This window comes from Littorina saxatilis, linkage group LG9, assembly GCF_037325665.1.
Source record: "Littorina saxatilis isolate snail1 linkage group LG9, US_GU_Lsax_2.0, whole genome shotgun sequence".
NCBI classification, from domain to species: Eukaryota; Metazoa; Mollusca; class Gastropoda; order Littorinimorpha; family Littorinidae; genus Littorina; species Littorina saxatilis.
This window is the reverse complement of record NC_090253.1, coordinates 64,821,260-64,842,574: the sequence shown is the minus strand read 5'-3', so window position 1 is coordinate 64,842,574 and position 21,315 is coordinate 64,821,260. Positions and strand designations below refer to the sequence as shown.

The following is a 21,315-nucleotide window of genomic DNA, read 5'->3' as shown; positions in this document are numbered from 1 at the left end:
TTGCATTCTCCCAGTAAGGTAATATATTGTACTACGTTGCAAGCCCCTGGAGCAATTTTTTGATTAGTGCTTTTGTGAACAAGAAACAATTAACAAGTGGCTCTATCCCTTTCCCTGTCGCGATATAACCTTCGTGGTTGAAAACGACGTTAAACACCAAATAAAGAAAAATAAGTATATGTGACCCTCCACCACGAAATGAGTCGCATGTCACCTCGCGCGGTTCTGCGCTAGGCTTGATATAAGTCTGGAGAGTGTCTGGTAACAGTGTGAGGGTCACCTTAGTCACAGGCTTATAACTCAAACAGTTGTTGCTCTTTTCTAAAACGGTTTTCACCACTGGATAGAGCATAAAAAAACTCTTTAGGAAAATGTAAAAATATGAAAATCATGCAAAGGTGACATGCGACTCATTCCGTGGTGGAGGGTCATATATGCTACTGTGATAGCTTACTCATATGCTAGCATCCTATATGTGAATGTGCTTTCAACAGTGGTTATCGAGAGTGGTGCACATTTCCAGCTGTATGGAATAGGAGAGTCTTTGTTAGATTTGTTATTGACAGTTCATGTGTATAAATAAGTTTTCAAATTCTGTGCAAAACTTAATGATAGAAGTAGTTTTGTTTATCCAAATTCAATAATCATTTGCAAAGCTTGTGGTACAGAAATACAAACACTACAAAAACAATTTCAAACATCTATGTTTGCAGAGAATTGTTTTTAAATGTAGGCAGAAAGAAGGCATGCTGTTTTAACTTTTTGGTTCAGATTACCTTAAAATTTATGTTCAAATAAAATGTTCAGATCATGTGTACTGGTGCTGTTATATTATCATTGTCATCATCATCATCATCATCATCATCATCATCATCATCATCATCATCATCATCATCATCTTCACCATCACCTATATGTTTGTCATCCCGCAGTGGGGCACTGCGGTTATGAAATTAAAGGCCCCTCCTGTTTTTGGAACCGCAGGAGCTTTCTAGTTTGCTGTTAGGTAGATTTTTGGTTCCTCTTTCCTGTCATGCTCTCTTTTTCTTCATGAATTCTTTTCTTTTTTCTGCCTTCTTGCTCATTCACCTGTATTTTTTCCAAAAATCTCTTCTCTTGCCGCTTGTCTCGCGATTCATGTTTAGTTTAATCTGTTAGTGTTCTGATGTAAGTCCAGCAGTAGATAGGTTAAGCCTATTTTAACATACTGGAAACTGGTAATCTTCCAGTAGGTATTAATTTAGTTTTACTAAAGCCTGCTGGGACACAAGTAATGGGTTAGTGCATTTGTAAACAGGAATCGCTTGACAAGTGGCCCCCTTCATCCCCCCTTCCTCGTCCTGATATGGCTCTGCGTAGTCGGCTGGACGTTAAGCAACAAATAAACAAACAAACAAATATGTTCGTCATCATTATTTTGTTTATTTTTGTCTTGAAGTGTGTCTGGTCATCAATGTGATTTTTACCAATGTAAGAAATGACTAGTGTAGTTCATTTTGGACACGGCATTTTTTTTCTACTTATGGTGATATAATTGCTATTCCTTAATGAAAATAAAAAGGGGGACAGACAAGAACTGTTTCCATCATTTCACTAAAAGATTGAGGAGGGAGAGTGTGTGTGTGCAGAGCTGCTAGCTGTGCTTTCAGCATAGCATGGTACGTTCTAATAGAAATTGCTACGCTGTTATCATAAGCTTAGAACTGCTACGCTTAAACAAATAGTCAAAAGTATGCAACAGTTCTCTCTTTCTTTTGAGTCCTTGTACTCATTTTTGCTTCTCACTCCGTAAGGCGGTGGAGAATATGGGTCTACACTCAAAAGTGGCGCTGCAAATACTCTTCTCATTGAGCTTTTTATAAATGTATATATTCTTTAGCGAAAAACCATCAATGGGGATGTAGGAATAAATATTATAGACACTGCTATACACAATTAAACACCATTAATGGCTATGCTTAAAATTCCAGAAATATCCAAATTGTTACACTTGAGGCTTTACACGGGTTAGCAGGTCTGTGTGTGTGTGTTTGATAACGCGATCTATACACACTTGCTCTCACCCACACCCCGGCACTGAGAAAACAAGTACTTCTTAGCAATACTTTCTCTGTTTTCATATTGGATTGTCACCATGCAAATCAAAGCAGGCTCAAAGAATTAAATAGGTAATTGAAAGAAATTAACCCATGTAAAAAGAAAACATGTTCAAGATAGTATCCCGAAGCACACAACAGGTTTCATTTAAACATTCTTATTCGATTTTTTTTTAAGCACATCTGAAGACATCATTGCCCATAATAATACCCCCACAATGCTCACAACCTTAAATATTTCGACATGCTTATATTCTTTTGAGAGAGGAAAAGCAAAATATTGCTGTGCTTATCCTCACTACCGCCATTACAAAACCGCAAGGATCACGGATGCAAAATGATATCAAAGAGAGACAGAGAGATATTAGGGTTGTTTCCCCTGTATGCTCTTCGGTTTCGATGAAGACAACAATCGGAATGGAAAATGGCTGAGAGAGACGTGGTTCGGATAACTTTCAACGAAATTCAGAGTATCGTAGGGAGTCCAAAAGAAGGTAATACCAAATATTTAATCTTAGTAATCTATAGAAACATTTTTCAGGGGTGTAAGATGATTGCAAACGATCAGCGAGACATATGCATCTCGGTTGTGCATGACACAGGTTCCAGCACCAACTGCCAACTGCGAGCGTTGATGAACATCGCTAGGGGGTCAGCATCTGCTTTGCCTCCGTGTTCTGTACCTGTGCTGTTTTATGAAGCACTAATCGCAGGAGCAGAAGGAATGCTGCTTGTAATTGGATGATTCGTGCTTGTGATTTTTACAAGAAACACCCAATATGTTTACTTTCAAATTGCATTAGCAGAGAGTTGAACTGTATGCCGCTTTATCAAGGTGTTAGTTATATTTGTAGATCTTATGTATTGCGCTGTGGTTGGTCTTGTGTTACTTTGGTTACTTCGGATGGTCAGTGGAATGCACCTATGATTATTTATTGGAAGAAAAAGCCATACTGTATTGTCGTTATTTTATTGCAGTGAGTTGCTGTTTCATCATTTGATACAGGATCCAGAGTCTATCGACTCTAGTCTATACCGTAAACATGTACAATTGTATGAGAAGAGAAGTTGCTCTAGTGCTGTGAATTTGGTAAATGCCTGTGAACGAACAGGGCTTATTTCTTTCTGATCAGGTGGTATGTTTATGTGAGTCATTATAAAGACCTTACCTGTCAAGATTGTGTGTGCATAACCTCTGTACATGTTCCTCCTTTAAAGACCCCTATTATGAATGCTGAGTATTATCTCACATATATTTGTAGGTCTTAAAATGGGTGTTCCACTGTATTCTTGACTTTTTTGGTTGACCTTTTTGAGCTCATAGGGGCTGCCATTTTGTTTTTCCTGCTGGTTAGTTTGCGGTTTAACATATCTTCCGGTTATTTATACACACTTTGCTACAACACTGACTACGATGTATAACCCTTCTTTCTCATTTTGGTAACCACTGGCTCTTAATGGGTCGTTCTCCCATATTTTAACTATGCTAGAGTGCACGGTCGCAATCCCCTTTACGGTTGTCAATCCATGCTCTCTTCTTCTTTCCACTTTCGTGCACCATGTTTTGCGCGCCATTTCATCAGTCCGAACCGGAAACTGACCAGCAGGAGATTTTACTATTTTTGATTGGAGAAAGATGCTGACGCCCACTTGACCCCACCACAATGAGATAATAAAGTATTCTTATTCTTATTCTTAATGTCAAGGTCAGAAAGTCGTGAATACAGCTGCCTTATAGTTATATACACACTGGTGATTGCAGAAAAAGACCCTGTTCCTAATAGTACCGAATATATTTTTTTTCTTTCTTCTGTTCATTCACTTTTAATAGCCTCATGTTTAAAATTTCAGAGTATCCTGAAGAAGAAAACACAAAAGCTGGGGATGAAAGCAAAAAGAAGAAAAGAACAAAACGGCCGGAGCAGGCAATCTACAGGCCAGGGCAGCTGCGTGGTGCTGGTATCAGCAAGAAGGAGAAGGAGATTTCTAACAGCGAGGAACGTGCTGGCAGCGTCCCACTAGAGGAAGAGAACTGGGATGCAGAGTTAGATGCTGGACGAACAAAGGAAGCAACGGGAACTACAGACGAGGAGAGCAACAGAGGGAGTAAGGAGAACAGTGCTGACAAAGAAGTGAGCTCAGGAAGCGGAAAGGACACGTCTCGCTGTACCCCCTCCCCTTCACCTGCAGTCGCCCAAGATAAAAGCGATGGTGGTCGCAGGCGGTCCAAGCGCCCAGACATGCAGAGATACGTGCCAAAGTCCCGCATTCACGAGCAGGACGCGGAGGAGTGGGAAGAGGGTGCCGGAGGTACCATGGAGGTCACTGTGCCCTCTGACGGCAGGGACGGGGCCAGCCCCCGCAAGGTGGATCTCAACTCTCGTCTCGGTGCGCTCAAGGTGACTGTGAGTGCAGAGCCGCCGTCTGCCACAGAAGATGAAAGTGCAATTGCCCAACGCCACCCTCCCAGCTCCACCCCTGACTCTGTCAACCAGCAAGGTCGACAGACACCGCCCACAAAACACAGAGGGAACTCTGCGAGGGGCGAACACAACAAACCCAGGCAGGACGCTCGCGATGGGGGGTGGGAGGGGAGAGAGCAGCAGGGTGAAAAGGGGGACGGTTATGACAGGAAGCGAGTGCAGGATCAACAGTCTGGCCGGCGGGATAGTCCATCGTGGCGAGAGTTCCGCGGCCGAGGAGGAGGAGGAGGGCGGCACAGTGAAGACCGGGACTTTTCTCACAGAGAACAAAGAGTGGGGCGAGGGGGCAGGGGCAGTGAAGACAGAGAACAAAGAGTGGGGCGAGGGGGCAGGGGTAGTGAAGACAAAGAACAAAGAGTGGGGCGAGGGGGCAGGGGTAGTGAAGACAGAGACTTTCCGCTCAGGGGGAGGGGGAGGGGCCGCAACCGACTTTTACACAACCGCTCAAGTTCCAGCGAGTCACTGTCAAAGTCGGTCGACCTGGGTCATCGCTCACAGTGGCCCGCAGACAAGACGGCTCAGCAGAGCGGCACGTTTCCTCGATCAAAGGGAGCTAAGAGCAGAACCCAGACTGCGGACAGTGTGGATGTGAAGGAGGATGCAGACCCAGCTCCCGAGGGCTGCAAGTATGCCTTTTCGTCGATGAGACTCGCCCGGGAGCGCACGGGGAGCGTCAGCAGTGACACCAGCGGGGGGAGCGACCTCAGCTGGGAGGACCTGGAGGCCGAGTACGAGAGGGAGAAACCCGACTGGAACACGCAGGTAAACTGTCAAAGCTGAACTACAGATGCATGGTCAAAACTGAATGGCCAGGTAACACGCAGGTACAGAGTCAAAAGTCAACATGCAGGTAAATGTACACAGCTTAAGTATGCTCTTTTTTCATCCCTCGTTTTATGGAGGCAGAGTACGAGAGGGAGAAACCCGACTTGACGTTGAACACACAGGTAAATGTTCAAACCTGAACACACAGGTAAATAGTCAAAGCTTAAATACACTTCTTTCCCCTTTTCCGTTTTATAAAGGCAGAGTATGAGAGGTAGAAACCCGGCTGGAACACACGGGCACTTAATGCTGGTAAAAATCTAGAAACAATATCAGAAACAAAATGCTCAACTGGCCAGCGCTACTAGTTCTGGTTTTTGTTGACAGCTTTTTTTCTGTCATAAAATAACTGTCAAATCAATGCACTCTTACCAAAGGTTTGACTTGCCAGCATGGCTAGCTGACCATTTGTCTTGGGACCCAGAATACTTTGGACTGGTTTGTATTCAGACTATCACAATCATTATGTATTACTTTGGCCCCCCAAAATAAAATATTTGATACTGAGGACAAGGCGGTAGCTCCTTTTCTTTTTACATTTGGTCAAGTTTTGACTAAATGTTTTAACATAGAGGGGGAATTGAGACGAGGGTCGTGGTGTGTGTGTGTGTGTGTGCGTGTGTGTGTCTGTGCGTGTGTGTGTGTAGAGCGATTCAGACCAAACTACTAGACCGATCTTTATGAAATTTGACATGAGAGTTCCTGGGAATGATATCCCTGGACGTTTTTTTCTTTTTTTCGATAAATACTTTTGATGACGTCATATTCGGCTTTTTGTAAAAGTTGTGGCGGCCCTGTCACACCCTCATTTTTCAATCAAATTGATTGAAATTTTGGCCAAGAAATCTTCGACGAAGGCCGGACTTCGGTATTGCATTTCAGCTTGGTGGCTTAAAAATTAATTGATGACTTTGGTCATTAAAAATCTGAAAATTGTAATAAATGTTTGTTTTTATATAAAACGATCCAAATTTACGTTCATTTTATTCTACATCATTTCCTGATTCCAAAAACATATAAATATGTTATATTTGGTTTAAAAACAAGCCCTAAAAATTAAAAATATAAAAATTATAATCAAAATTAAATTTCCAAAATCGATTTAAAAACAATTTCATCTTATTCCTTGTTGGTTCCTGATTCCAAAAACATATAGATATGATATGTTTGGATTAAAAACACGCTCAGAAAGTTAAAACGAAGAGAGGTAATAAAAAGCGTGCTATGCTGCACTGCGAAACCACTACCGCGCTGAACAGGCTCGTCAGTTTCACTCCGTTATATTGCACATGCGGCGGACTACGGTCATTGTGAAAAAATGCAGTGCGTTCAGTTTCATTGTGTGAGTTCCACAGCTTGACTACATGTAGTAATTTCGCCTGACGCGACTTGTTTCATTCTGATTTTGATTTTGTCTTTTACAAAAACTTGTTCTTTTGGTTTCAGATTCTTTCCTCTGCTTCCTTATGCGACTTGTTTTAAAGTTTGTGTTTTGTTTACAGAGGCCGATGTGGCTTTGTATTGGCCGGAAAACATGTTTCCTGTGGCTGTCAGAATAACTTTCCTTGCAAAGCTTTTAAACTTATTTTGTTTTATTGGTATTTTTGTTTTTGTTTTTGAAGGGTCAAAGTTGTAAGGGCGGGATAAAACAAAAGAGGGGAGGTCAGAGAATCGGTATCATTGAATTTTGTTGTTGTTGTTGGCCTTATGTCAAGATGTGTGTACCTACGAGAGAGATGGTGTGCAGGTGGAGCAGTACCTGGAGGAGGTTGCACGACAGGTGCAGGACTCCACCCAGCGACTGACCGACAACATTGATCACTCCTTCCAACCCGCTGACCAGCCCAGCGCCCATCCTCAACCGCCACGTCTCAACCACACCCAGCCGGGACTCGGCCGCAACCTCTCTGCCTCCAGTGATCGCATTTTTACACAAGTATGTCTGGGATTATGTCAACCGATCAGTTATTTGATTTTGCTTGTAAAAATCAAATATGAAGCGAGTCATGCTTGCCAGCTGATATTTCATTAACACCAACAGATTTCCCCGCAGACTTAAAGTGTTCACTGTGTGTTTGATTTGATTTGGCTGGTTACAAATGTTATGGAAAAAAAATGTAAGGAAGTGGGGTATTAAAAGGAAGGTGGACTGGGGGGTGGGGGGGAGTATCAACTCTATGCCCAGACTGAACCTTTTATCATATATGTGGACAGGAATACCGTGGCCGTAAGAAAGATCGGCGGCGGAGAGGTTCCCGTTCCAAGAACTCCAGTCGCGAGTCCAGCATCCACAGCAATCCCCGTGATGACGACCTCTGGCCCTCGGAGGAGAAGAGGTCACAGCGGAGACGTAATCGTCGCCGCCACTCCTCGGCAGGTCCCGCTAATCGGGTGGGTACGGTGGAGGGTCAGCGTGCCGCTGAGAGTCTGCGCATCATGGTGGGCAAGAACAAGGAGAAGAGACAGGTCATGGTAGGGGGCAGGGCGGGGGACGCAGGGGGAAGGGGGGTGGGTGGGGGGGACGGACAGAGGAGGGAGAGGCAGCACAGTGGCTCAGAGCCTCACAAGAAACACGCAGAACATGACCTCTCCCAGCAGCAGAGGGCTGGGCGAGGGCGGGGAGGTGGGGGTCAGGGCAACGACAGACGCAGACACGACAGCAACACCATGCAGCCTGCAGGGGACAGCGAGGCCAGACCTCACAGCCGCGGCCAGCACAATGACAACAGGAAGGCCCAACCGCAACCCCACCCCCAGCCACAGTCCAAGCAGCAGCAACAGTACAACTCACGATCTCAAGGCAGCAACCACAGCAAAGACTCTTACAGCCAGCACGCAAACTACCCTCGCATGGCCTCGTCACCAGGCACCGTCCCTGACCCTTTACCCTCCACCTCTCACTCCGGTGGTCTCATCAAACTGCCGTCCGACTCACCTTCAGACCGACCCCAGTACTCCCACCACAGTCATGGTCAAGGTCGTGGCCAAGGTCACAGACAAGAACGTGTCCCGGCTCACGGCCAGGACTGGAACCAGGGTTACGGGCAGGAGTGGGGACAGGGCTACAGTCAGGAACACACAGAGGACAGGTTCCGTCGGAACTCGCAAGGTCAAGGCCCGGGTCAAGGTCACCCTGAGCGGCGGCTGTATGACCCCAAGAACCCCACTAAGCCTATCATGGTGCCGGACTCTCGCCCGCTCAAGTTCCAGGAGACGGAGGACATGCACTCCCCCTCCCCCCAGGAGAGCTTCACCCCGCCCCCCCTCACCCACAGTCCCGGTCCCTCCGGGTCCCCGGGGGTGGGGCCAGCGTTCCCCCCCTTCTTTCCGCCCCACCCGGGCTACATGTACCCCCTACCTCACATGCGCATGCCTTTCCCCGGGTACCCCCATGGCCCGCCCCCTCCCCCCAACCACCCCATGTTTTACGGGTTTCAGCCTCCAGTTCGCCCGCCTGTGGATGCTGATGATGCCTACTACAACAGGTTGGTCACTTGCTTGCTTTGTTTGGTTGTGTTTCAACACTCTTCATGTGTTCATTGCACACAACCTTCCCTTCAGACCTAGAAAATATCTTGGAAGTGTTAAGAAGAAGACAGACAGGCAGGCAGTTGTAGGCACACAGAAGAAAAAAAAAAAAATTTTTTTTTTACTTAAACAGTGTAATTCTGAAAATATGTAACATTCATTAAACACATTTGGTGGCACATTGCGCTAGGGAGGAGGAATGGGAGGAGGTGGTTATAGCGAAAAACAACGCAATGAATGGAGCAAAGAAACTTACTTTTGGGGGCCCGGTAGCTCAGTTGGTAGAGCACTGAACTTGTGATCGAAAGGTCGCAGGTTCGAATTCGGGCCGGGACGGACACGGGTCAACTTTATGTGCAGACCCAGAGACGGAAGCCATGTCCAACCCCCGTGTCATCACAATGGCACGTAAAAGACCTTGGTCATTCTGCCATAAGTGCAGGTGGCTGAATACACCTAAACACGCAGACACCTGGGTAGCGCGACTCCGTTGCTGCTAGCTTTCCACTGGGAGGAAGCGACCCGAATTTCCCAGCGATGGGACAATAAAGTAAAAAAAAAAAAAAAAAAAATAACAAATAAAAAAAAGAAGTCTTGCTTTGATAAGACCATGTTCGCTGGTTTTCAGCTTTTAGGTCATGTGATGAGACCAGGTTAACTTAGTAGGAAATAGTCATTCATATTATGTGAGTTTGGCGTTCTCTGTGTTCTATTGCTTTAGTTCTGTACTGTAAGTGCTTCTCCGTCGTGACTGTTTGTTTATGTGTGTGTGTGTGTGTTTGGATCTGTGTGTTTTGCTTGCTACCTGTGTTGGACAGAGAGTTGGAGCAAGTGACGCAGATAATGTGAAAAAGGCGTCACCTGTGTTCATACTGTATAGCTGTGTGCTGTTAATGGTTTTGCTTGCTACCTTAGTTGGACAGAGAGTTGAAGCAGATGATGTAGATAATGTGAAAAGGCATCACCTGTGTTCATACTGTATAGCTTTGTGCTGTTAATGGTTTTTCTTGCTACCTGTGTTGGACAGAGAGTTGAAGCAGATGATGTAGATAATGTGAAAAGGCATCACCTGTGTTCATACTGTATAGCTTTGTGCTGTTAATGGTTTTTCTTGCTACCTGTGTTGGACAGAGAGTTGAAGCAGATGGTGTAGATAATGTGAAAAAGGCATCACCTGTGTTCATACTGTATAGCTTTGTGCTGTTAATGGTTTTTCTTGCTACCTTAGTTGGACAGAGAGTTGAAGCAGATGATGTAGATAATGTGAAAAAGGCATCACCTGTGTTCATACTGTATAGCTTTGTGCTGTTAATGGTTTTTCTTGCTACCTTAGTTGGACAGAGAGTTGAAGCAGATGATGTAGATAATGTGAAAAGGCATCACCTGTGTTCATACTGTATAGGTATAAAAATAATGTACTAGTATTGGTTTTGCTTGCCACCTGTGTTGGACAGAGAGTTGGAGCAGGTGGTGTAGATAATGTGAAAAAGGCTTTAACTGCGTTCTTCCTGTGTACTGTTATTGGTTATGCATGCTACCTGTGTTAGACAGAGAGTTGGATCAGGTAACGTAAATAATGTAAAAAAGGCTTTATCTGTGTTCATACTGTATAGCTGTGTACTGTAAGTGGTTTTTCTTGCTGCGTGTGTTGGACAGAGAGTTGGAGCAGGTGGTGTCGGGCATGTCCAGACAGCAGTGCCGCATGATGGCCGAACAGGTGTTGCGAGACACGGCCCCACTGGACTCTCAGCTGACCAACATCTTGTCTCGCGGTCAGCTCAGCGACGACGCTCAGCGCAGGGTCAGACAGCTCAGGTGAGCGTTCATTGCAAAGTCTTTCCTTTCTTCACGTAGCCATGTTGATTTTGCTGCATGTTTCTAACTCTTTGAGGTATAATCTGAAGGAGCTTTTTCTCTACAGAGTATGGTTTCATTGTGATGTGTTTGTTGCACTTGATCGGAGAAAGCATGATTGGAGTGTAGCTGAACAATTAACTTTATACACATGTACAGTAGTCAGACTCTGGAAGTAACTCTGTTAGGTGTGTATGGGCTAAGAGTAATCACATAATTCACCTCCCCCACCTTTTAAACGGAGACAGACAGTATTCTTTAGATTTGAACAGGAACACAGTGCTTCATTTTGTTTTAGAGCATGAGGGGTCAAATGACCCCTGACCACTGAAAATGAGGGGTCAATAAAACTGAAAGCGCGCCATACGGGAGATAATCGAGCAGCAAAAAAAAATTATGGGGGGGGGGGGGGGGGGGGGTGTATAAGAGACTGAGAGAGTCGCTCCAAACAGCAGCAACAGTAAATTTGAGTAATCTCAGAAGTCGGAGAATCTGTCTCCAAAATCGGAAGACAAACAGAAAAGATGTGATGTCAAACCCATGTGCACTGCACACCCTCACCCATTTTCCCCTTCTCCCACGGGTTCAGTAAAAACAGAAAATATCTACCTTCGTCAGACTCACTGACAGCTACAGGAAGCTTGAAAGTGAGTTTGGTCTGTACAAGTCCACTGATTCCAGTTAGCTTTGCCTTCAGCTTCTTCACAGGAGGAGGCGGCATAGCGAAATTGTTCGTTAGATCAACGTGACGTCATGCTCAGTTTTTGAAACACAAGCGGAAATGAAAGACGCTTTCTGATTGGTTCCTCTCTGCAAAGCCAATGAATCAAATTCACTGACACACTTGTGATTCAGTGACTCACTTGTTTAATCTCAAGTCGGCGACCTCCGATCGCTAGCGTGGAGAAATCGGCGACGTAAATGAAAGAAAAAAAAGAAAAAAATTGTTTTTAAATGTGCGCCCGACGGGCGCATAGCACGGCTTTGCCGTGCATCATTTTGAAAAATGACGCGTGAATGGCGCGGGCGCCCTGGCAAAATGAAGCACTGGGAACATTTTTTCCACCGTACACTCGTTCATTGAACGTTCAGGCCGCTTTGGGTAAATCAGAATAAATGCTCTACAAGCCGGACAACAACTTAACTTCTGCACATCTCCTACCCATCCCTCTTCTTTTATTCATCTTCTTTCCCTCCTTCCTTCCTTTACTGTCTTTCTTTATAATCATTATGCAACGTTCATTACGTTATTAATAGATTTGGTTTTTTGAGACAAATTTTTCAGCCGTTACCGCCTTATGTTGTACTGTCATGCAGGAACACCACTATAACTAGCTTCTAGCTTGTTGCTGTTTCTGTGAACTTTGTATACATGTCATGATTGTAACCTTTGTTAATATAAACTTATGTTTAAACCAAAGAGTAAATACTCTTGCTTTTAGTGAGTTAAGCTTTTAAAACAAAAATGGCATCCTCGTCCACATTTGTCAAACACACCCCTCGCTAATGACTGGCCTATACTGTCAAGTGGGAAAGTTTGACTCACTAAAAAGCAAGAGTTATTTTCACTCTTTCACAACCCATTCAAACCCTACAGAGTTATTTGTGAACATTGTCAATTCAGCTGCATGCATGAGAACATACCATCAGAGTTGTTAGCCGGACAAGGTGTACACAGCATATCGTCCACTTAGGTCACTCTTCACCCTTGATGCTATTTTCTTTGCCTTGTCAGACAAGAGTTACAGCGTCGCTACGAGCGAGTGTTACTGCTGGACATGGACGTAGCCAATCAGCGAGGAGTGGAGCAGTTGCTATGGCGATCTGTGTACTACAACATCATCGAGAGCCTGCGACGACAGCAGACACCTGACAACGGCAGCTACGCAGCGACAGCCAAACAGGCCATGGCTGACATTCTGGATGAGGTACAATGGAACCCCCCCCCCCCCCCCCTCCTTTTAAGACCTCCACCTTTTAAAGGCTGACATATAGTCCTATTTAATTAGTTTAATTACTTCCAGGGCTTTTCCCATCGTTGCGGGGATGTATAAATTAAGCTTTCTGCAAAGTTTTAGGTTTGAAGTCCATACCAATTACGAGAAATAATTAATTCTTTATTGCTATGTTTTGCAGCAGTTCTCCGCGACTTGGGCTATTTTTAGACCGTCAACACAAACAGTACAGCTTCGTCAATCCCCGCGTGAAAGAAATCGCTCACCTTCCACGTGCAAAACGTAGTGATATTGACACGCCAGATTAGCGCGGTAGCGTATTGTGCTAAGCAGGAAAGCGCGCTTTTCTGTATTCTTGTTAATTTTGCAATTTCCGGAAAACATCCACTTTCACTTTAAGACTGTTCTGTTTACATTCGACACTATCAACACCACTTTGCAATACTGAAATAATTTGTTTTTTCTGTGTTCAAAAGCTACAGCCAATCGTTATTATATCCCCTTAGGTACAGTTTTTGAGTCACTTGAGAAAAAGTGACTCTATGTAATCGGTCAGTGTTAGTCTGTCCGGCCGGCCATCCGGCCGGCCGGCCGTCCGGCCGGCCGTCTGGCCGGCCGTCCGTAGACACCACCTTAACGTTGGACTTTTCTCGGAAACTATCAAAGCGATCGGGCTCATATTTTGTTTAGTCGTGACCTCCAATGACCTCTACACTTTAACGATGGTTTCGTTGACCTTTGACCTTTTTCAAGGTCACAGGTCAGCGTCAAAGGAAAAATTAGACATTTTATATCTTTGACAAAGTTCATCGGATGTGATTGAAACTTTGTAGGATTATTCTTTACATCAAAGTATTTACATCTGTAGCCTTTTACGAACGTTATCAGAAAAACAAGGGAGATAACTAGCCTTTTCTGTTCGGCAACACACAACTTAACGTTGGGCTTTTCTCGGAAACTATAAAAGTGACCGGGCTCAAATTTTATGTGAACGTGACTCATTGTGTTGTGAATAGCAATTTCTTCCTGTCCATCTGATGCCTCATATAATATTCAGAACTGCGAAAGTGACTCGATCGAGCGTTTGCTCTTCTTGTATAACATTATTGGCACATGTAAACAATATGAATTAATTAATGAATGCTACGAGTATGGCAGCCTTTAAGACTATGCTTTAACAGACTTTGTGATCTTAACGTCTGTAAATTTACCTCCATTTTAAGTCTCCCTCCATTTTAAGACTCCCTCCATTTTAAGTCTCCCTCCATTTTAAGTCTCCCTCCATTTTAAGACTCCCTCCATTGTAAGACTCCCTCCATTTTAAGACTCCCTCCATTTTAAGTCTCCCTCCATTTTAAGACTCCCTCCATTTTAAGTCTCCCTCCATTTTAAGACTCCCTCCATTTTAAGTCTCCCTCCATTTTAAGTCTCCCTCCATTTTAAGACTCCCTCCCTTTTAAGTCTCCCTCCATTTTAAGACTCCCTCCATTTTAAGACTCCCTCCATTTTAAGTCTCCCTCCATTTTAAGACTCCCTCCATTTTAAGACCTAATTTTCTTAGAATTGTTTTACGTATTAAAAAGTGGGTTCCACCATATAATGTAGAGGTAGATGTGCTTATTTGAGATGCATTAATAAAGGAATAGAAACAGAGTACATAGAAAGATTGGATCTCCAAGGGAACAAATAAGACTAGGAAGAGGAAGAGAGAGAATAGAAGGGGTAGAGTGCAGGATCAGTGGGGTGGGGGGTGGGGGGCAGGTTCCACTGTGCAAAATATCTGAGACACATTCTCCTTGAATCAGAGGATTTCCGAGAAAAGCTACACATTTCCGTGAAAAAAAACCTCTTCCGAGAAAACAAAATTTGAGAAGAAAAAATCAAACAAAAATCGAAAAAGACAATCTGTCAAGTATGACCAATGTCCTCCATAAAACTGTCCCTTCTTTATGACCAATGTCCTCCATAAAACTGTCCCTTCTTTCTGACCAATGTCCTCCATAAAACTGTCCCTTCTTTCTGACCAATGTCCTCCATAAAACTGTCCCTTCTTTCTGACCAATGTCCTCCATAAAACTGTCCCTTCTTTCTGACCAATGTCCTCCATAAAACTGTCCCTTCTTTCTGACCAATGTCCTCCATAAAACTGTCCCTTCTTTCTGACCAATGTCCTCCATAAAACTGTCCCTTCATTATGACCAATGTCCTCCATAAAACTGTCCCTTCTTTCAGGGAGATTCCGCCCATGTCAGTCACTTTTGCAAAGAAAAACTAAGTGTGTTCAAATAATATTAATAACAAATCGCGTAAGGCGAAATTACTACATTTAGTCAAGCTGTGGAACTCACAGAATGAAACTGAACGCACTGCAATTTTTCACAATGACCGTAGTCCGCCGCTCGTGCAAAAGGCAGTGAAATTGACGAGCCAGTTTAGCGCGGTAGTGGTTACGCTGAGCTGCATAGCAGGCTTTTCTGTACCTCTCTTCGTTTAAACTTTCTGAGCGTGGTTTTTAATCCAAACATATCATTTCTATATGTTTTTGGAATCAGGAACCGACAAGGAATAAGATGAAATTGTTTTTAAATCGATTTAGAAAAATTAATTTTTATCATAATTTTTATATTTTTAATTTTCAGAGCTTGTTTTTAATCCGAATATAACATATTTATATGTTTTTGGAATCAGAAAATGATGAAAAATAAGATGAACGTAATTTCTGATCGTTTTATATACAAAACAAATGTAATTACAATTTTCAGATTTTTAATGACCAAAGTCATAAATTAATTTTTAAGCCTTTAAGTTGAAATGCAATACCAAAGCCCGGCCTTCGTCGAAGATTGCTTTGCCAAAATTTCAATCAATTTTATTGAAAACTGAGGGTGTGACAGTACCGCCTCAACTTTTACAAAAAGCCGGATTTGACGTCATCAAAGACATTTATCGAAAAATGAAAAAAAACGTCTGGGGATATCATGCCCAGGAACTCTCATGTAAAATGTCATAAAGATCGGTCCAGTAGTTTACTCTGAATTGCTCTACAAACACACACACACACACACACACACACACACACACACACACACACACACACACACACACACATACCACCACCACCCTCGTCTCGATTCCCCCTCTATGTTAAAACATTTAGTCAAAACTTGACTAAATGTAAAAAGGATTAAAATGACCGTTGGTTACTGGCAATACAAAATATGTATTAAATTTGGTCATTTTTTTGGCTGTGTAAGATTAATGAAACATACTGCCAGATTGCACAGATTTTTAACTAGATTTTAGAAAAATTCCGGGGGACCACAACCCCCCCCCCCCCCCCCCCCCCCCCTTGTTTTCCGAGATTTTGTTTTCAATTAATTCCCTTGCCTGTTTGTTCCTCAGGGCACGTTGTTTTACGAGAACCTGCTGACCAAGCTGGAGACGACGTACTCGTTCAGCCTTGACTTGCTGGCGGAGGAGGGGTCTTCACGCATGGAGGGGGTGGGGAGGGGGGTGCGTCTGGCAGTACTAAGCGCTCAGCGCACCATGATGTTCCTGGGCGACATCGCACGCTACAGGGAACAAGCCATGCAGTCAACCAACTACGGCAAGGCCAGGCAGTGAGTCATCTAACCTCAAGGTTTTCTGGTTTGTTTATGAGATAAGATGGCCAGGCATGCAGTGTTATCTAGCCTCAAGGTTTTCTGGTTTGTTTATAGATAAGATGGCCAGCCATGCAGTGTTATCTAGCCTCAAGGTTTTCTGGTTTGTTTATAGATAAGATGGCCAGCCATGCAGTGTTATCTAGCCTCAAGGTTTTCTGGTTTGTTTATAGATAAGATGGCAGGCCATGCAGTGTTATCTAGTCTCAAGGTTTTCTGGTTTGTTTATAGATAAGATGGTCAGCCATGCAGTGTTATCTAGCCTCAAGGTTTTCTGGTTTGTTTATAGATAAGATGGCCAGCCATGCAGTGTTATCTAGCCTCAAGGTTTTCTGGTTTGTTTATAGATAAGATGGCCAGCCATGCAGTGTTATCTAGCCTCAAGGTTTTCTGGTTTGTTTATAGATAAGATGGCCAGCCATGCAGTGTTATCTAGCCTCAAGGTTTTCTGGTTTGTTTATAGATAAGATGGCCAGCCATGCAGTGTTATCTAGCCTCAAGGTTTTCTGGTTTGTTTATAGATAAGATGGCAGGCCATGCAGTGTTATCTAGCCTCAAAGTTTTCTGGTTTGTTTATAGATAAGATGGCCAGCCATGCAGTGTTATCTAACCTCAAGGTTTTCTGGTTTGTTTATAGATAAGATGGCAGGCCATGCAGTGAATTATCTAGCCTCAAGGTTTTCTGGTTTGTTTATAGATAAGATGGCAGGCCATGCAGTGTTATCTAGTCTCAAGGTTTTCTGGTTTGTTTATAGATAAGATGGCCAGCCATGCAGTGTTATCTAGCCTCAAGGTTTTCTGGTTTGTTTATAGATAAGATGGCCAGGCATGCAGTGTTATCTAGTCTCAAGGTTTTCTGGTTTGTTTATAGATAAGATGGCAGGCCATGCAGTGTTATCTAGTCTCAAGGTTTTCTGGTTTGTTGATAAGATAAGATGGCCAGGCCAGGCCAGGGAGAGGGTAATCTAGCCCTAACTTTTTCATCTTGTTCCATTTCAATCCCTGAACAATGCGTGAGATGTTAGAAGTGTAGGGAGACAATTTGTGCAAAGATTGGGTCACTACTGTATTTTTGCACAAACAAGATTTATTCAGGATATATTAAGGTTGGCATATGATACAATACAAACACTTTACAGTACTCGGCCCTGAAAGTAAAAATAATTGATGCATTAGCCTTTGGCTAGAGCTTCTCAAAATTTACTAGCCATAGAGCAAATTTTACTCGCCGAACCAACCATTTGTTTCAGCAACTTTACTTGCATTTGGCGAGTAGATAAACATTTCTACTCGCCAGTTACATGCATCTACTGGTCATGGCGAGTAACATGCTGTCCACCTTCAGGGCTGCTGCTGTCTTTTGTTCTGAGCAGTTACATGCATCTACTGGTCATGGCGAGTAACATGCTCTCCACCTTGAGGGCTGCTACTGTATTTTGTTCTGAGCGCTTGCTTCCCTGTGTTGGGTGAACTTCGTTCTCAAGTGTTGTGTCAGAATTAAGGTCTGACGTGTTTGTGCAGATGGTACATGAAAGCTCAGAAGCTGGCTCCAAAGAACGGTCGACCTTACAACCAGCTGGCCATACTTGCCATGTATACGGTGAGTTTTTCACGTTCATTTTGTAAAAACTTTTATTGCAATGACTCATTTGTGTCACTTTTCTACTTCGCTTTCTTTGAGTGGCTTTTTTCACTGTCTGTATGTATGTCAGTCATAAACCCTCTGTTTCTGTTGCTGTTTATGTCAGTCATAAACCCTCTGTTTCTGTTGCTGTTTATGTCAGTCATAAACCCTCTGTTTCTGTTGCTGTTTATGTCAGTCATAAACCCTCTGTTTCTGTTGCTGTTTATGTCAGTCATAAACCCTCTGTTTCTGTTGCTGTTTATGTCAGTCATAAACCCTCTGTTTCTGTTGCTTTTTAGTTAAACCAGTGTCTGTTTCTGTTCTGTCATAAAAGGAATCCATGAGAGCGTATTGATTGACAAATAGACTGAGTCCTACACACACGGACACATGCACTCACAATACACACGCACTGCTAATACACACATTCTGTTCTTGTTACACACACTTTCATTCTGTTATTCTTGTTGCACACTTTGTGTATGGATGATGTCTGGTTGTTTCAGCTTCGGAAACACTTGACGCAGTGTACTTCTACCTGAGAAGCCTGGCTGCTAGCAACCCCATCCTGTTGCTCATGTTACATGCATTTTCATTCTGTTGTTCATGTTACACTCACTTTTATTCTGTTCCCCATGTTACACACTTTCAGTGAGGCTGATGTCTGGTTGTTTCAGCGTCGGAAACTTGATGCAGTGTACTTCTACCAGAGAAGCCTGGCTGCTAGCAACCCCATCCTGACTGCCAGGGAGAGCCTCATGTCGATCTTTGACGAAGTTCGCAGGAAGGTGAGAGTGTGAAACGTGGAAACTCACTTTTGCTGGCAGACTTTTCTGTAGGATCACATTTGGAGAAAAAGAGGCACATTATCTTTGCATATTCAATATGCGTGTCACAAATATCCAAATGTATCAAATAAGCATGATTCGTGCATAAATACGATCCCTGAATTGACCTTCTTCTTGAGGCTCCCCCTTATTTCAGACCTGCATTTTCTTCATTTGTATCATGTGTGTGTGTGAGTGTAGGTGTGTTGTACGAGTGTGTGTGTGTGTGTGTGTGTGTGTGTGTTTTTTTTGTTATTGTACATGGCCATGAGCTCTAGCAAGAAAAGGCGATTAAGAAGTGTTTCATAATTATGATATTTTTAAAACGGAGTCACCACTCTATTATTTCCTTTTGTCTTCCAGGAAGAAGCTGTGGAGCAGAAACGTGTGGAGGAGTTGCGACGGAGACGGCGGAGGAAAGCCACGCCCTCCCACTCACAGCCGCGGGTAGAGCTGTGGATCGCGCCAGACGGATCCAGCTCTCGTGACCACCAGTCTGACCGGGAGTCCGACAACGACGATCTCAGCAGTCTCTCGTCCATTGAGGTTTGTTCTTCCATCGTGGTTTGTGTCTCTCTGCAAGTTGAAGATGTCCTTGTTCCCGTGTGAAGGATGGGGTACGCCATCAGGATCTGTCCTTGTTCCCGTGTGAAGGATGGGGTACGCCATCAGGATCTGTCTAAGCTTGATGGAATAGGAACATTGTTTCTATCCATGTGAACGCATGTATCATAGGATAGCAACTCATGTGCACGAGAGTGTGTGTGTGTGTGTGTGTGTGTGTGTGTGTGTGTGTGTGTGTGTGTGTGTGTGTGTGTGTGTGTGTGTGTGTGCAGTATGGATGTGGCAGACGTGCCTGTCTGGAGTACTTTGGGTGTTCTTACTTCGTATGTTTTATTGTTGTTATTTTTGACTCACATACGAAGCAAAAGTGAGTCTATGTACTCACCCGAGTCGTCCGGACGTCCGGAAAACTTTAACGTTGGATATTTCTTGGACACTATTCAGTCTATCAGTACCAAATTTGGCAAGATGGTGTATGATGACAAGGCCCCAAAAAACATACATAGCATCTTGACCTTGCTTCAAGGTCAAGGTCGCAGGGGCCATAAATGTTGCCTAAAAAACAGCTATTTTTCACATTTTTCCCATTTTCTCTGAAGTTTTTGAGATTCAATACCTCACCTATATATGATATATAGGGCAAAGTAAGCCCCATCTTTTGATACCAGTTTGGTTTACCTTGCTTCAAGGTCAAGGTCACAGGAGCTCTTCAAAGTTGGATTGTATACATATTTTGAAGTGACCTTGACCCTGAACTATGGAAGATAACTGTTTCAAACTTAAAAATTATGTGGGGCACATGTTATGCTTTCATCATGAGACACATTTGGTCACATATGATCAAGGTCAAGGTCACTTTGACCCTTATGAAATGTGACCAAAATAAGGTAGTGAACCACTAAAAGTGACCATATCTCATGATAGAAAGAGCCAATAAGCACCATTGTACTTCCTATGTCTTGAATTAACAGCTTTGTGTTGCATGACCTTGGATGACCTTGACCTTGGGTCAAGGTCACATGTATTTTGGTAGGAAAAATGTGTAAAGCATGTGAGTCGTATGGGCTTTGCCCTTCTTGTTGTTTTTTAAGGTTGTTGTTTTGGTTGTTTCAAGAGCAGATGAACCACGCTTTTCCATCTATTGTAATTAATTGATCTTGTGTCTTATGTCTTATATCAAATGGACACATATCAAAAATGTACAGCCTGATTAAATTGTGGGAGATAATATAGTCTTTTCTGTTTTTTTCTTACGCACATGTTTTTGATGTTAATTCAGTTTGACTTCTGGTGTTGTTTCAGCTGAACAAGAGATTCGTGCTGACATTTCTCAACGTTCATGGAAAGCTCTTTACCAAAATCAAGTGAGTCATACTTCTTTTTTTTATCAAGAAATATGGTGAAAGTTGTTCCAGACGATAAAAGTCACTTGTTCAAATTCAATGCTTGTTATTCTCTTAGACAGGAGACTGGTTTGGCATAACTCCGACTTGTTCTTAATGTCTGTAATTAGAGGGCTTTATGTTTGTTATTAGATCCAGAAAAATGGTTGGACTCTGTCAGCTGTTTTTTAATCTTTTAAATGACAAAAAAAAAAAGTATACTGTAGGCTATGTTCCATTTTGACATAGTTACAGTGGTACATGTGATGAAAGGACACCCTTACGGTCAGCTAATAGTGTCCCTTCATTACAGGTGGCCTTTCAAGACAGGTATGACTGAAAGTAACAACAGAAAGTGTCCTTTCATGATAGGTGTCCTCTCATCAGAGGGATTCACATTGCAGGTAGCATTGTATTACTGGAGAACCTGTCTATAACAACCATTGTGGTCAGGTGGTCATTACAGAGAGTTAGGTGAAATAGTGTTGACAGCAATACAATAATGTGATGTTGAT

At 43.3% G+C, this 21,315-nt stretch overlaps 2 protein-coding genes and 1 long non-coding RNA gene across 4 annotated transcripts in view; 2 read left to right on the top strand and 1 right to left on the bottom strand.

The window, feature by feature from the left end:
- Positions 1-855: 855 nt before the first annotated feature.
- LOC138976814 (uncharacterized) lies at positions 856-2,411 on the bottom strand. Its single transcript, XR_011459159.1, has 2 exons — positions 1,396-2,411; positions 856-910 (listed from the first exon to the last, which is right to left on the bottom strand). It is a non-coding gene; the product is annotated as an uncharacterized lncRNA (long non-coding RNA).
- An 89-nt stretch (positions 2,412-2,500) lies between these two features.
- On the top strand, positions 2,501-7,906 carry LOC138977323 (telomerase-binding protein EST1A-like; the record flags this gene model as incomplete). The annotated part of the gene is made up of 4 exons (XM_070350223.1): positions 2,501-2,590; positions 3,948-5,341; positions 7,152-7,340; positions 7,619-7,906. Coding segments are annotated over exons 1-4 (1,941 nt in total), but the record flags the coding sequence as incomplete, so codon positions are not given.
- An 18-nt stretch (positions 7,907-7,924) lies between these two features.
- The window catches only part of LOC138976811 (telomerase-binding protein EST1A-like), a 33,070-nt gene continuing 19,679 nt past the window's right edge, over positions 7,925-21,315 (top strand). For both annotated transcript variants that reach the window (XM_070349707.1, XM_070349706.1), the window contains exons 1-8: positions 7,925-8,889; positions 10,589-10,747; positions 12,522-12,714; positions 16,144-16,361; positions 17,925-18,003; positions 18,705-18,815; positions 19,218-19,400; positions 20,721-20,782. In XM_070349707.1, the coding sequence (XP_070205808.1) occupies positions 8,072-8,889; positions 10,589-10,747; positions 12,522-12,714; positions 16,144-16,361; positions 17,925-18,003; positions 18,705-18,815; positions 19,218-19,400; positions 20,721-20,782 (1,823 nt within the window). In that variant the 5' untranslated portion in view covers positions 7,925-8,071. The remainder of the gene's footprint in view (positions 8,890-10,588; positions 10,748-12,521; positions 12,715-16,143; positions 16,362-17,924; positions 18,004-18,704; positions 18,816-19,217; positions 19,401-20,720; positions 20,783-21,315) is intronic.